At 38.3% G+C, this 14,225-nt stretch overlaps 1 protein-coding gene across 2 annotated transcripts in view; it reads left to right on the top strand.

The window, feature by feature from the left end:
• Window positions 1–14,225, top strand: part of UCHL5 (ubiquitin C-terminal hydrolase L5) — a 50,720-nt gene that overhangs the window by 905 nt on the left and 35,590 nt on the right. For both annotated transcript variants that reach the window (XM_036837156.1, XM_036837165.1), the window contains exons 2-3: window positions 7,806–7,869; window positions 9,868–9,973. In XM_036837156.1, coding sequence (XP_036693051.1) covers window positions 7,806–7,869; window positions 9,868–9,973 — 170 coding nt within the window. The remainder of the gene's footprint in view (window positions 1–7,805; window positions 7,870–9,867; window positions 9,974–14,225) is intronic.

The raw sequence follows: 14,225 nt of genomic DNA, 5'->3' as shown, positions 1-14,225 counted from the left end.
GCTCTTCTTTGGCAGTAAGTTTATTTTTATCTGTTACATTTTCTCAAGTATTAATTTTAGCTATTATGTTAAAACTTGTACTTGAGGTGGAAATTCAACATTGATATAGATAACTGTTTGTTGTACGTAGCTGACTGTTTGGATATCATGTATCGGGCATATATTGTTTACCTGCTGTGTCTGACACATTGGTAAGGTTTGGATAGTTTTAATGTGAATAAAGCATGACTGCTGTTCTAAAGAACTGACAAGCAAATTATAATATGGCGTATTAATTGCTACATTAGAGTAGGTACACACAGGTCGTGGAAGAGCACGGGCAGAAGGAAGGGCATAAACAGTAGTGGTGGTAAAGTATATGACTTAGGGAACAGCTGGGAAAGTGACTAAAACATAATGTAACAGACTTCAGGAGTATTTCAATCCGAAGCTGAAAAGATAAACTGAGGCCAGATTGTGTGCCATGTTGTGTAGTGTGGATTGCCCTGTAGCCCCTGGGGACTTAAGTGTCAAAGATATTTCAAGGCTGAAATGATATTTTTATAATTTAAAAAGATTTACTACTTGTAGTGTGCAGGGTAGATTGGAATGAAGTAAGAGAAACTAGAAGCCTCTTAAAATGGTCAGAATTTGAGATGATTGGCTCCACACATAAAGTAGTGATTTGGAGAGGAGGAGGTAGATTCAATAATTTTTGCTATATTTAAATCCACAGGACTGTTAACTGCTGGGATGTAGGGAAAAAGAGGTGACAATGACTCTAGTTTCTAGCTTGGGAGACTGGTGAAGTACAAGTACCAGAGAAGAGTAGGCTTGATGGACAAGAAAATGGGTTCAGCTTTGGACATACACTGAGTTTGAGATGTCTTCAGGTTTTAGCCGTAAACGTTACCTTCAAAACCTTAACTATTATGACATGTTAGAGTTAACCTTAAGAAACGTATCAGGCAAATTTGTTTATTTTAAAATTAGTCCATTCTGTTAACAGCTTTTGCTTCAATTTCATACATGCAGAAAACTTGGAATTGAAAATGATTTAAATAAAAGCATGCGTAAGAGACTGCCATGGAACTGCACCTTCTGTACCTGCACAAATGAAAACTGAAGCTATAGTTATTAGACTGGTTTAATTAGCAGAAGAAGAACTTTGCAAAAAGTTAAATGATGGTAGTTGTATATCACCATCAGATGCTTCAAAGAGACTGAGTTTATTCCAATCATTTTCTTTTTTCCTCATTCAATTCATGGATTTAAAAAACCTTTGGAAGTTTATTCTTTCAAAAGTGAAACATCTTATTGTATTATGAATGCTATTGTAGATTTAAGTTTCTTCATTGAAGGGGAAATTATATGTGAGTTGAGTGAATATATTAAATAAAATTTTTGGTGGAATATAACATCATGGTAAAACAAAGTTCTTATTAAATTAAGAAACTGATGGAGCAGAACTATACTTTTAATTGATACAATGCATACGTAATTCATAAATGCAGCAAAACAAACTAGGATAGTCTACTAATTAAAAATAGAGGCTGTGTATTTCTGCTTCCAGCCAAGATAGAGTAACAGGGACTGGATTTGCTACAACAAATCAGTGACCTCAGCTTTCCCTTCAAGAAACTAGAAAAAGATGAGTAAATTAAACCTAAAGTAAGCAGATAAAAGGAAGTAATAGAGATCAGAGTTGAAATTAGTAAAACAGGAAAGAGAAAAATAGTGGAGAAAGTCAATGAAACCAAAAGCTGGTTTCTCAAAGATCAATAAAATGCATAAACCTCTAGTCAGACTGATCGGAAGAAAGAGAGGAGACAAATGACCAATATCAGGAATAGGAGAGATGACATCACTACAGATTCTACAGATTTTTTAAAAAAAATTAAATAGTTATTTTTTTGGCTGCATTGGGTCTTCGTTGCTGCGTGCGGGCTTTCTCTAGTTGCTGCGAGCGGGGGCTACTCTTCGTTGCAGTGCGCGGGCTTCTCATTGCAGTGGCTTCTCGTTGTGGAGCACAGGCTCTGGGCGTGAGGGCTTCAGTAGTTGTGGCACGTGGGATCAGTAGTCGTGGCTCACGGGCTCAAGATTGTGGGCTTAGTATTGTGGCTCATGGGCTGTAGATCACAGGCTCAGTAGTTGTGGCTCACGGGCTTAGTTGCTCCGTGGCATGTGGGATCTTCCCGGACCAGGGATCGAACCCATGTCCCCTGCGTTGGCAGGCGGATTCTTAACCACTGCACCACCAGGAAAGTCCCAGATTCTACAGATATTAAAAGGATAAGTGAATATTTTAATAAATATTTATGCAAATAAATTTGACAACTTGGATGACATGTACAAATTCCTTTAAAGATGCAAATTACCAAAGTTCACTCAAGAGGTAATAAATAAACAGTATAGCCTTATGTGTATTAAAGAAATTGAAATTGTAATTTAAAATTTTCCCGCAGAGAAAACTCTAGCCAAAATGGCTTCACTAATAAATTCTGTCAAGTATTTAAGGGATAAGTAATACCATTTCTACACAAGCTTTTCCAAAGACATTGGAGAGGAGGAAGTACTCCCCAACTCATTTTATGAAGGTCAGCATTATCCTAACACCCAAACCAGACAAAGGCATTATAAGAAAAGGAAACTGCAGACCCATATCCATCATCAACATAGATGCAGAAGTTCTAAACAAAATATTAGCAAATCAAATCCAATAATATATTAAATAGACAATATATCATGACCGAGAGGGGTTTATCCCAGGAATTCAGGGTTGGTTTAACATTTGAGATTTACACCATATTAAACTAAAAAGAAAAACCATACGATTAGATTATCTCAATAATTGCAAAAGGCATTTGAGAAAATCCAGCATCTGTTAAGAATTACGAAGTGTTAGATTTTACCCTGCTTGCCAGCTGACAAATGGGCCTGCCACTATTTTATAGATGCTGGCAGACAACTTCAGCTTTATAGCTAAAGGATTGTATTACTCCTGGCACAGTAGGCAACAGGAGATTCATGTTTGCATTGGTTCCCTTGTCCTTTAAGTCCATAGAAGTGGAGGTAGATGCTGCATGCATGACTTTCTGTCATAGCTGAGAAACCCCCAACCTTAGGGAGCTCCCAATGTTAAAAGAGGCTGCTAGCAAACTTGCTCAACCTTTAGCTCTAGGGAGATACTATTATTACAGACAGCAATAAGTCTTCCCTCTGCCCCAGAGGGAGAAAATATCTCTGCCTTTCAAGTCTGTTTACTATTTTGACATCCTTGAAAAGACAGTTTTGAACAAATCTGGTAATTCCTCTCAGAAGACAAGCAGTAACAGTAGAAACCCATTGAGAATTGTCTCCCAACAAAACCCATCCTTTCTTTCTATACCAAATATGGCATTCCCTCAGCTACTCTGATTAATCTGACCTGACCTGCAGGGCTGGTACCAAATCTGTTTAATTTATCTCTTGGAGTGTTTTTGTTAGGGAGCCAGGTGACTTTTTCAAGTCTTTGTATCAGCCTTTCCTCTCAGCTTAAGGCATTAACTCAGATATAGCAGGGTGTATTCGTGATTGTGCAGACTCTGCCTGGGTCTGCAGGGAAGAAGTCTAGAAGAATTCCATCACCCACAACAACTCAGGCCCCTGAACTGAGGCAGATCTGAGTGACTTAGAGCCAATGTGGTGTTTCCTTTACGTGAAGGTCTGTTTCAGACACTTGTAAGGTGCATGTCACCTTGTTTTGGGGAGAGAGGTGAGTTAATGCCTGGCATTAATTAAAAGTATAGCCATTCACACAGGAAATAAAAGTATAGTTATGAGCACATGGTACGCTTGGAAGCAAGTGTTGATTATAATCGTTGGGGCCTCCAAAATGGGACCTTCTTATTAGGGGTACAAGTTAACAGTGCCTCCAGCTTAGGGCTGCCTGTTCATTTCACATAATTGAGTCCAGTCCTCAGAGAGATTGCCTAAGAGCTGACAATACGGTTTTTCCTATTTGGTCACATCACCAGCTAAATGACATTTGTCTGTGCCATGAAATAACTGAAAGTGGGGTTGGGGAAGATATCAAGGGCTGTTTTTCATGGGAGGTGCAGAAGCTGGGCCCACGCCTGATGCTTCTGGTAGACCTGTTGATACGGTTAGGGGACTGGCAATCAGTGTTGTCAGAACTGCGTGTTGCAAGATAGCATCCCTACCAGTCAATTAAATTTAAGTCACTGGCAACAGATTGGGAGAGCCTCACCAGAGTATTTTTCTTGGGGAGAAAGACTCCAGGTATATTGTTAAGAAAATTATTTTTAGAATTAGTTTTTGTTTATTTATTTATGGCTGTGTTGGGTCTTCGTTTCTGTGCGAGGGCTTTCTCTAGTTGCCGCGAGCGGGGGCCACTCTTCATCGCGGTGCGCGGGCCTCTCACTATCGCGGCCTCTCCCGTTGCGGAGCACAGGCTCCAGACGCGCAGGCTCAGCAGTTGTGGCTCACGGGTCTAGTTGCTCCGCGGCATGTGGGATCTTCCCAGACCAGGGCTCGAACCCGTGTCCCCTGCATTGGCAGGCAGATTCTCAACCACTGCGCCACCAGGGAAGCCCTACAATTAGTTTTTTAATAGACTTTTATGGAGCCACCAGTGCTATAATACAAATGTGTTAGTCAAGATATAAATGTTTTAAAACATTTTAATTTAAAAATTTAATTTAATGTCCTATTAAGTAAAATCAATTTAATAAGAGCAGTGCTCTGGTTTGAATGACAGATTATTTGGTCATCCTATTTAAGACCCAGTTCAACTATATTTAAATTATTTATTTATTTATTTAATTTTTTTTGGCCGCGCGGCCTGTGGGTTCTTAGTTCCCTGACCAGGGATCAAACCCAAGCCCCTTGCATTGTTGGAAGCAGGGAGTCTTAACCAAGCTGGATCGCCAGGGAAGTCCCCCAGTTCAGCTATACATTAAAGTTTTTTCCGATCAGCAAGGATAGTTGGCCACCTCTCAACTTCCAGAACGCATCCCGTGTGTGTACCTTTCATATGCAAAATATGCAGACTGCACTGTCTTTGAGTTATACGAGCTTGTTTCCTACTAGGTTGAAGTTCTTAAGCGTCGTTAAAATAGTTTATTATTTCCTGTCCTTGTTAGGGCCTAATACCATGCTTGGCACTTACTTTCAACCTGCGGTTGGTTCAATCTGCGGACGCAGAACCTCTTGGATAGAGAGGGCTGAATGTATTTGTTAAATACCAGTGAATCGTTAACTTTTTAAAGCCTACCCCCACCCCCACTCAACTTTTTACTTAATATGTATTAGAGGAATCAGCATGGTGATTCTTTCTTTGTGTTTGGTATTTGAGAACCTATACCTCACAAGAATTGTGTGGATTGGATGAAGCAGGGTAGTATTCTTGTTTTAAACATGAGGAAAGTGAGGCTCAAAGACATGTTCTCACTCAAGGTAAAGAACTTAAAGGCAGTGGTAGAATTACAACCCAGTTCTCTTGAATCATTGCTTATTTCTCTTTCCATTATACCATGCATTATTTGAAATTGAATGTACATAAGGGGATTATTAGAATTGAATGTATATAAGGAGATAGATGCTAACAGTTAAGTACTATGTTTTCCTTACACAGAGATGTGTATGTGTCTAACATGAGGTTATTTAAACAGTGTCACCACTTGAAATTATACCTTTGCAAAAGATTTTGGGGCTCTTTTAATTCAGTGGCTTTTGTTGTGTTTTTGTATAATATGTGCAATGTTTTAATGTTTGGCCTTTTTACAGTTGATTTCCAATAGCATAACCAGTGTTAACAAGTGCATTAGTGTTCCTTTGTGCCCTTTCTTGATACACGTATAAATATAGGTTCACACTTAAACAAGCTTTTTTCCCTAAATTAATTTATGTGGACGTCTAGCAACCTGTTCTAGACATTCAGGTTGTTTCTAGTTTTCTCTACTACAAATAACGAAGTGACTTTCCTTGTACCTGTATCTTTAATACTTGGGTGAGAGCTAATAGATATTTGCTGAGCAGAGCAAATTGAGGTACTGAATGGTATGAATGCCCAAAGTCACATAGTTGGTTGGTCCAGTATTTTTTTTTTTTTAAACCACAGATTTTTGCATGTGATCTAAAGGCTTCTCCAGCACTCACTTGAAAACAATCTGGAACAATAGAAAGTGCCCAGACCTTGGAACCAGACATGGGTTTTAATTAACTTTTTGGCATATATTAGTTGCAGTGAATTTAGACAAGACACCTAACATCCCTAAGCCTCTTCCATATAATACTTTCCTTGCAGGGATTAGAGATAATGCATTCAAAGCACTTTACACATTGAAGTTACTGGTAAATATGGCTGTTTTTTTCTGTTGTGATCATAATGCTACCTGACATTTAATGGATCCTTAAAGTGTGCCAAGGCATTGTATTAAATGTATCTCATGCATAATAAATTACCTTATGAGATAGTAAGTTATCTCATTTATTTCTCACAACTGCTCTATGAGTATGGGGAGCAGAGAGGTTCAGTGGTCATACAGCTGGTAAATGGAGGAGCCATGGTTCAAACCTTGGCAGTTTGGAGGCCAGGCTCTTAACGAGTACACCATTACCACCATATGAACTACTAGAGCACAGTTCTCGACCTTGGTACTCTTGACTTGCCTTGCAGGGGTTAGACACTTTGGGCCCGATAATTCATTTTATCTTGACACTTTGGGGCAGATAATTCTCTGTTGTCAGGGGCTATTCTGTGCAATGTAGGATGTTCAGTATCTCTGGCCTCTACCTACTAGATGCTACCTCCCCCCCCTCCAAGTGACAGTAGTGACGGTAAAAATGTCTTCAGACATTTTGAGATGTTCCCTGGCGGGGGTGGGGGGGGTGCAGAGGCATAAAAAAAATCATCCTGGTTGAGAACCACCGTTGTAGAAGAAGAACATATTGGGGGACTCTGATGTAGTTGATATTAAATTAAATTTTTAAAGTGTATAGAATTGGAATTTAGGAAAAGGGTCAGAACTAAATAGCGTTCTGAAATTCACTGTTAAGTGGTAGCTATTTATTACCACTTTATTTATTTATTTATTTATTTATTATTTATTTTTGGCTGCGTTGGGTCTTTGTTGCTGCCTGCGGGCTTTCTCTAGTTGCGGCGAGCGGGGGCTACTCTTCGTTGCGGTGCGCGGGCTTCTCATTGCGGTGGCTTCTCTTGTTGCGGAGGATGGGCTCTAGGCACGCGGGCTTCAGTAGTTGTGGCACACGGGCTCAGTAGTTGTGGCTCGCGGGCTCTAGAGCACAGGCTCGGTAGTTGTGGCGCACGAGCTTAGTTGCTCCGTGGCATGTGGGATCTTCCCAGACCAGGGCTTGAACCCATGTCCTCTGCATTGGCGGGCGGATTCTCAACCACTGCGTCACCAGGGAAGCCCCTATTACCACTTTAAAAATTAAGTGTACAATAAGGAAAAAAGGGGGCTGCGGGCAGAGCTGTGGAAACGTAGCAGCTGAGTGAAGAGAGTGGGTGGAGAGGAGCCAGAGATTGAGAGAGACTGAGAAGGAGGAGTCATGGGGTGGTGTTCCAGTGAAAATAAATCTTGAAACTTTTTAAAGTTGTCAAAGGAATATACTCCCACTATAATAATTAGGAAATAGTAAAGGTAGGACTAGAATTTGACTGTGAGCCTTACCAGTTTTACCATTTTAATTTGTCATGTCTTATCGCCCCCAAATATGCTTTTCTTTCAGTTAATATTTTATTTAATGGCGAAGGAAAAAAAATGAGTTATTTTGTCTTCTGAAGAAATAATTTCTTATTTCAGGTTGCCGAGGAGCCCAAGTAGAAGAAATATGGAGTTTAGAGCCTGAGAATTTTGAAAAATTAAAGTAAGTATGTTTTTACTTATGTTAAAAGTAATATGTCTATACTTAAGCAAACTTTCATGAGTTTATTTTACTTGGATTACCTTAGGCTGAACACATTATCTCCTTTAAGATTTTTTTCAATTGTGTGAGGTAGGTATTATTCCCATTTTATAACCAAGAACCTGAGGCTCATAGATAAGTAATTTGCAAGGGATTCAAAACTAAGTCTCTGTAATTCCATGTCAACAAAGTACTGATAGGTTGATTTTTTACAACTTTCACTTATAGATCAATACTGTTAGAACATGGAAAACATTTTAACATAAAACACATGAATAATAGATCAGTCTACAAAACTATATTTGACAGATAATGTATATTAATAGTAATTCAGAACTTTATAAAAAAATTAATTTATTTTTGGCTGTGTTGGGTCTTCATGCTGCACGTAGGCTTTCTCTAGTTGCGGCGAGCGGGGGCCACCCTTTGTTGCAGTGTGCGGGCTTCTTATTGCGGTGGCTTCTCTTGTTGCAGAGCAAGGGCTCTAGGCGCGTGGGTTCAGTAGTTGTGGCTCGTGGGCTCTAGAGCGCAGGCTCAGTAGTTGTGGCGCACGGACTTAGTTGCTCCGCGGCATGTGGGATCTTCCCGGACCAGGGCTCGAACCCGTGTCCCCTGCATTGGCAGGTGGACTCTCAACCACTGCGCCACCAGGGAAGTCCCAGAACTTTTTTTTATACATTATTACATTGCTTCTTGGGGAGGTTACAGTTCAGATTCCAAATGTTGATGCCAGGAAGTACCTTCCTCTTACTCCATCCTTCTGACTTCTCTGGGCCTCTCCTTAACCCCCAACCTCCAAGCATTGACCCTGGATTGCAAATGGAGGGCTAGGGAGTTTTCACTGCGGGGAGCATTCTTAGGTCCTGGAATGGGGACTGTAGGGATATGTTTTTTATAGTAAGGAGACAGTTCCCTCCCCCCTATTTTCTTCTTCCCCACAAAGAGAGCAATCATTTTAGATGGAATGAGAGAGAAATTCTGGCTGTATGATCAGGGAAGGTTAATTAAAGATGCATCATTTGACCTGTCTTTAAGGGATAGGAAAGATTTTTGTGGCATGGAAGGCAGTGGTGAAAGATAGACTGGAGAGAATCCTGAAGTGGTGATTTAACGGTTTGTGGGCAACAACCGTTCCTTTGGGGAGGTGGTGATTTCATTATGTGTGAGATGCAACATCCAGTCATACTGTAGTGTGACGGTTGCTCATGCGTCCAATAATTATATGAAGGCGACGTCCTATATTTCATAGTATCTATGCTAGCAGCCATTTATCTGTAAACATCCTGTGTGAACTTTATTCATGTATATCAGAATTCAGTCTAGGGTTAACAGCTTCTTCTAGTTTTGCTATGTTCTTTCTGTTTTTAAGTGAGGTAATATAAGGTAGAATTGAATAATGCACAGGCGTGAGATTATTCCTTTCATTGTAATTCCATTTTTTAAAAAAATTTTATTTATTTATTTATTTATTTATGGCTGTGTTCGGTCTTCGTTTCTGTGCGAGAGCTTTCTCTAGTTGCGGCAAGTGGAGGCCACTCTTCATCGCGGTGCGCGGGCCTCTCACTATCGCGGCCTCTCTTGTTGCGGAGCACAGGCTCCAGACGCGCAGGCTCAGCAATTGTGGCTCCCGGGCCTAGTCGCTCCGCGGTATGTGGGATCTTCCCAGACCAGGGCTCGAACCCGTGTCCCCTGCATTGGCAGGCAGACTCTCAACCACTGCGCCACCAGGGAAGCCCTATAATTTCATTTTAATTGATGTATTTTTTTAAAGTTTTGTTAGCCGTGTCTTGGGCAACATTCTAGTAACTATGAACAGCAATAGAAATCTTAAAAAAATTTCTCAAAGTTACTTCATTTGCATTGTTATTTGTTAAGTAAATGACTAAAAGTTAACATATTGACAGTGCGTTAAAAGAAGCAAGGTTTGGTGTCACTAATTGGTATTTTTTTGTTTTGTAGGCCAGTTCATGGGCTGATTTTTCTTTTCAAGTGGCAGCCAGGAGAAGAACCAGCAGGCTCTGTGGTTCAGGACTCCAGACTTGACACGATATTCTTTGCCAAGCAGGTATGGCTCTTGGATGCTGTGGCGTCTCAAGAGCAGCCCTCTTCACAAACAGGGCTCTTCCACCTGTGTCTCTAGCGCAGCCGTTCTCAGACTTCTCGGTCCTAGGGCTCCTCCACATTCTTAAAAATTACTGAGAGCCCCAAAGACCTTCTGTTTATATGGGTTATATTTATTAGTATTCATCATTTAGACATTAAAACTGAGACATTTAAAATATTTATTAATTGCTTTAAAAGTAACAATAAATTCATTACATGTTAATGATAAGGTATTTTTTTAATGAAGCATAACTATCTTTACCAAAGCAAAAGAGTAGTGAGACAAGTGCATTATCTTACATTTTTGTAAATATCTTTAATGTCTGGCTTAATAGCACACAGCTGGATTCTCCTATCAGCTTCTTTATTCAGTCTGTTGCAATGTTTTCATTTCGTTTTGTTCTTGGTTGAAGTATATGATTTAGTCTCACACATATGTGTAGTTGGAAAGGGAGAAGTATGCTAATTTCTTCTCCAGGAAATTATGGATATTCTTTGATATTATATCAAAACTCCAAAAATGTTCCTCTCCTAAAGATTGGTTGCAGTGTGAAATCTGAGATCATATTAATGAGCTTTGTACTTTGATATATAAAAATCCTTTGGTTTATCTTGCTCTTCAAAAGGATCTTTTACTCTTGGAGGATCTTATAACATTGTGCATTGGTCATTTTGAAAATTTACTGACTTAGGCAGATTTTCTAAATGTTGACACATGATTATATGTGTTATCAACAAGTCACATTTGTTAATATCAGCATCTGTATCATTAGAAGAATTGATAAAGTATCCTGAAACTTTTAAACTCACAGTGGTGGATCTATGGATCTGAATCTTACAAAATTCTAATTTTCACTTGAGAATTCAAATTTTATGAAGGACAACAAATACTGCCAGATGTTTTCCTTGAAGTGACAGACTCATTTCACTCATTTTCAAGAAATATCTGCCAGATGCCGTCTGAACAACCGTATTTGTCTGCTGTATGTCCTTTCAAGTAAAAATGATGTTCCAAGAAAAAGCAGCCAACTTAGCTGACAGTTCAAACAATTGTACTAATGCCTTTCCTGGAATCAACTGGCATGTTTTGGTTTGCAGCTGAAGTGCTTTATTTGTACCACCTGTTTCACTCAACCATAATATTAAAGACTTGTACTCTGAGGTCAAAATATAATAAAAATTTTACTGCTTTATCAAAGACATTCTTCACTAAAACTGGTTTTTGTTTTGTTAATTTTTTAAATTATGCACGTGTGTCAGTGAAACAGTTTAATGCCACTGCCTAGGTATATGCTAAAATACCAGCAGTTTTACCCTCGATTGCTGTTGTGCTACAGTGTAAATAAGAAAGCAGGAGGAAAAAGCAAAAACAGTTTTGGAATTATTATGGAAACAATTTTGAGCTCACAAACCCCTTGAAAATGGTCTTAGGAATTCCCAGGGTTACATGGACCCCACTTTGAGAACTGCTGTTCTGGAGTATACAGTGAAACGTTTAACCAACATTATTAGATGCCTCCATATTTTGGAGTCCATTGTTTGGAAAAGCTGAAAAAGAGAATAATGAAAGAGGTTTGATTAATGTATAAAATCTAAGCTAAATATGATCGCATTTGTTTGAAAATTGCCCTTATTTCTGAGACTCAAAAAATTGCTTAAGATAATCTGATTAACCTTTAGAAAGGTGGAAACTTTTTAATAAAACTGCTAATTCTCATTACTGCCCTTTAAATCAAACGTTTACTATTCCACTTAGTAACTTGTTTTTCCTTTTTCTCTTATTTTATTACTTCTTTCCATTTTCCCCCCAACTTTTAAAAATTGAGTGTTTTTAGAGAAATTAGAGTTTTTTTGCTTTACTTCAAGGGTTAGGAAAACATTATTTTATCATTGTGTACTTAAAGTATCTTAAGTTACAGAAATATATAGTGATGAGTGAATATCCCTGTGCTCCCACACCCATGTCTACTAACCCCTTCTAACAGTTTGACTCATTCATTTAATCAACGAGTAGTTGTTGAGCACCTCCTTTGTGCTGGGCATTGTTTTAGGTCCTAGGGATGGAATGGTGGCTAAGGCAGGCATGTGTCTTCTTATTAGTAACAACTATCACCATAGCAGTACCAACAACAGCCCACATTTACCATGTTTGCTGTGTGCCAGATACTGTGCTTTAGGTATATTATTTATTTAACCCTTGCAACGGCCCTATGAGGTGTTACCCTCATTTCACAGATGAAGAAATTGAGGCCTAGAAAAATTAACTTACTTGCCTGAGGTCACACAGCTAGTACATGGTGGATCCAGGATTTAAACCCAGGTCTAAAGCCCAGGTTGGTGGTTCCACCTGCCATACTACCTCCCACATTTTCTATTCACTTGTTAACACATTCTTTTTTTTTTTTTTTTTTTACTGAAATTGGACTGTTGTGCAAAATATTTTGCCTCTTTCTTCACTTAATGATAAAAGTTTGACTTTCAGTGCACACAACAGCATTAGCTAACATATTGAAGGCTTATTAGGTATGTTTATATGTATTATTTTTTAGTATTAATTTATTTGTAGTAACTGATCCTCACAGTGACCCTATGTGGTTTTACAGGTTCCTCATCATTTCACAGATGTGGAAACTGAGTCCCAGAGAGGTTAAGGAACTTGCCCAAGTTATGTAGCTAGTCAGTGGGAGAGCTGGGTACAAACCCAGGCACTGTTGCCTTGAAGTCCATACTCTTAACCATATCACAACACCACCTCTTTTAAAAGTATTCTTAGTATAAGCGTCCTATAATTTATTTAACTAAATTTCTTAATGATAAACATTTTGAGATTCTAATTATTTCTCTAACACAAATAATCCATTTATAAATTGTAATATTTATCATTGTACTATAATAATTATAATCACTGTGATTTTCAAGATCTAGGTAGTAGAGAAAAAGTAGGGGACAGATAGTTTGGTCCTTCAGGTGATTTTTCTCCTTTTAAAGACAGTTTTTTTAAGGTATATAAGAATCTATACCCATGATATAAAATGTAAGCATTATAAATGTACAATGTAGAAAATAAAAGTCTATTATAATCCCTGCTCCAGAGATAACCACTTAAAACAGTTTATATTTTTCAAGATTTTTTCCATATATATTTGTGTGTGTATTTAATTGTATTTCTTCCATACTAAATTGTAAACCCAGGAGTTTTCATGTATAATCCCTAACACATAGTAGGTATCTGATAAATGTAGAAAGAATATTACAGTTGAAGAACACTAGGATTCACTAAGACACTAACAATGACTGACATATAGAGGCCTAGGTATTTTTAAGGTATAAGAAAGTACTCTGCAAAGAAAAAAAAATGATACTGGAGTACGAATTTATAATTTCTAGAGTCCCTTGATACTTTTCTAGTTCTGTATTACATTTCTACCTTACTATAATTTAATGTTTTATTTGTATTACATTATTCCTACCATGTTTATTAATATGCCAGATTAGTGATTTCCCAATTATATTATATTTTTTTATACTATATTATGCCAGCAGTTTCTATTAAACTGATCAGTAATTCAACAATAATATCTATCAGTATTTTTAGTGTATGCCTCCTATGAGCCTATGCTAGAAATTTTATAGTATATATTACATAAATATATAATCCTTGGTTCTAGGCTTCAAGAGCTTATAGTAAAGATTTCCAATCCAGGGTCTCTGGACTCTGAGGAATATTTTCAGATATTTAAAACATTTAATTAAAATTATATTTATTTGTGATAACGTCATACAGATTAACTAAATGCATAGTTTTGGTATTTATGGATGGAATTGCATCATTTTAGAGAGGTAATACTGCCTGTCTTATGCTAATCACATGCTCTAATTGGAAGTGTGCATATGTGTGGATCATTGATTAACAAAATATCGAGAAAAGAAGGTGTCTTCGAGTAGTTACAATTTGTGTATAAGGATCCAGGAATGACCCTTTTGGTAATGCTTCTCTGCAAAACATTGTTGTCTTGTTACTGTTTCACTGATGAGAAAGCTAGGGTCTGTCTGACTTGTTGCTTTAGGTCATTGGTACTAGGTTTGTGTGACTCCACCTGCTCTGTCTTTCAGGAAAGGATTGAGTGTCTGCAATGTGTCAGACACTGTGCCAGGTGCTTGGGGAATGATAAACGTCAGGAGCCCTCTCCTCAAGGGTGTTTAGAGCTTAGTGG

Source organism: Balaenoptera musculus, chromosome 1 (assembly GCF_009873245.2).
Source record: "Balaenoptera musculus isolate JJ_BM4_2016_0621 chromosome 1, mBalMus1.pri.v3, whole genome shotgun sequence".
Taxonomy (NCBI): domain Eukaryota; kingdom Metazoa; phylum Chordata; class Mammalia; order Artiodactyla; family Balaenopteridae; genus Balaenoptera; species Balaenoptera musculus.
This window is presented reverse-complemented; position numbering and strand designations above follow the sequence as displayed.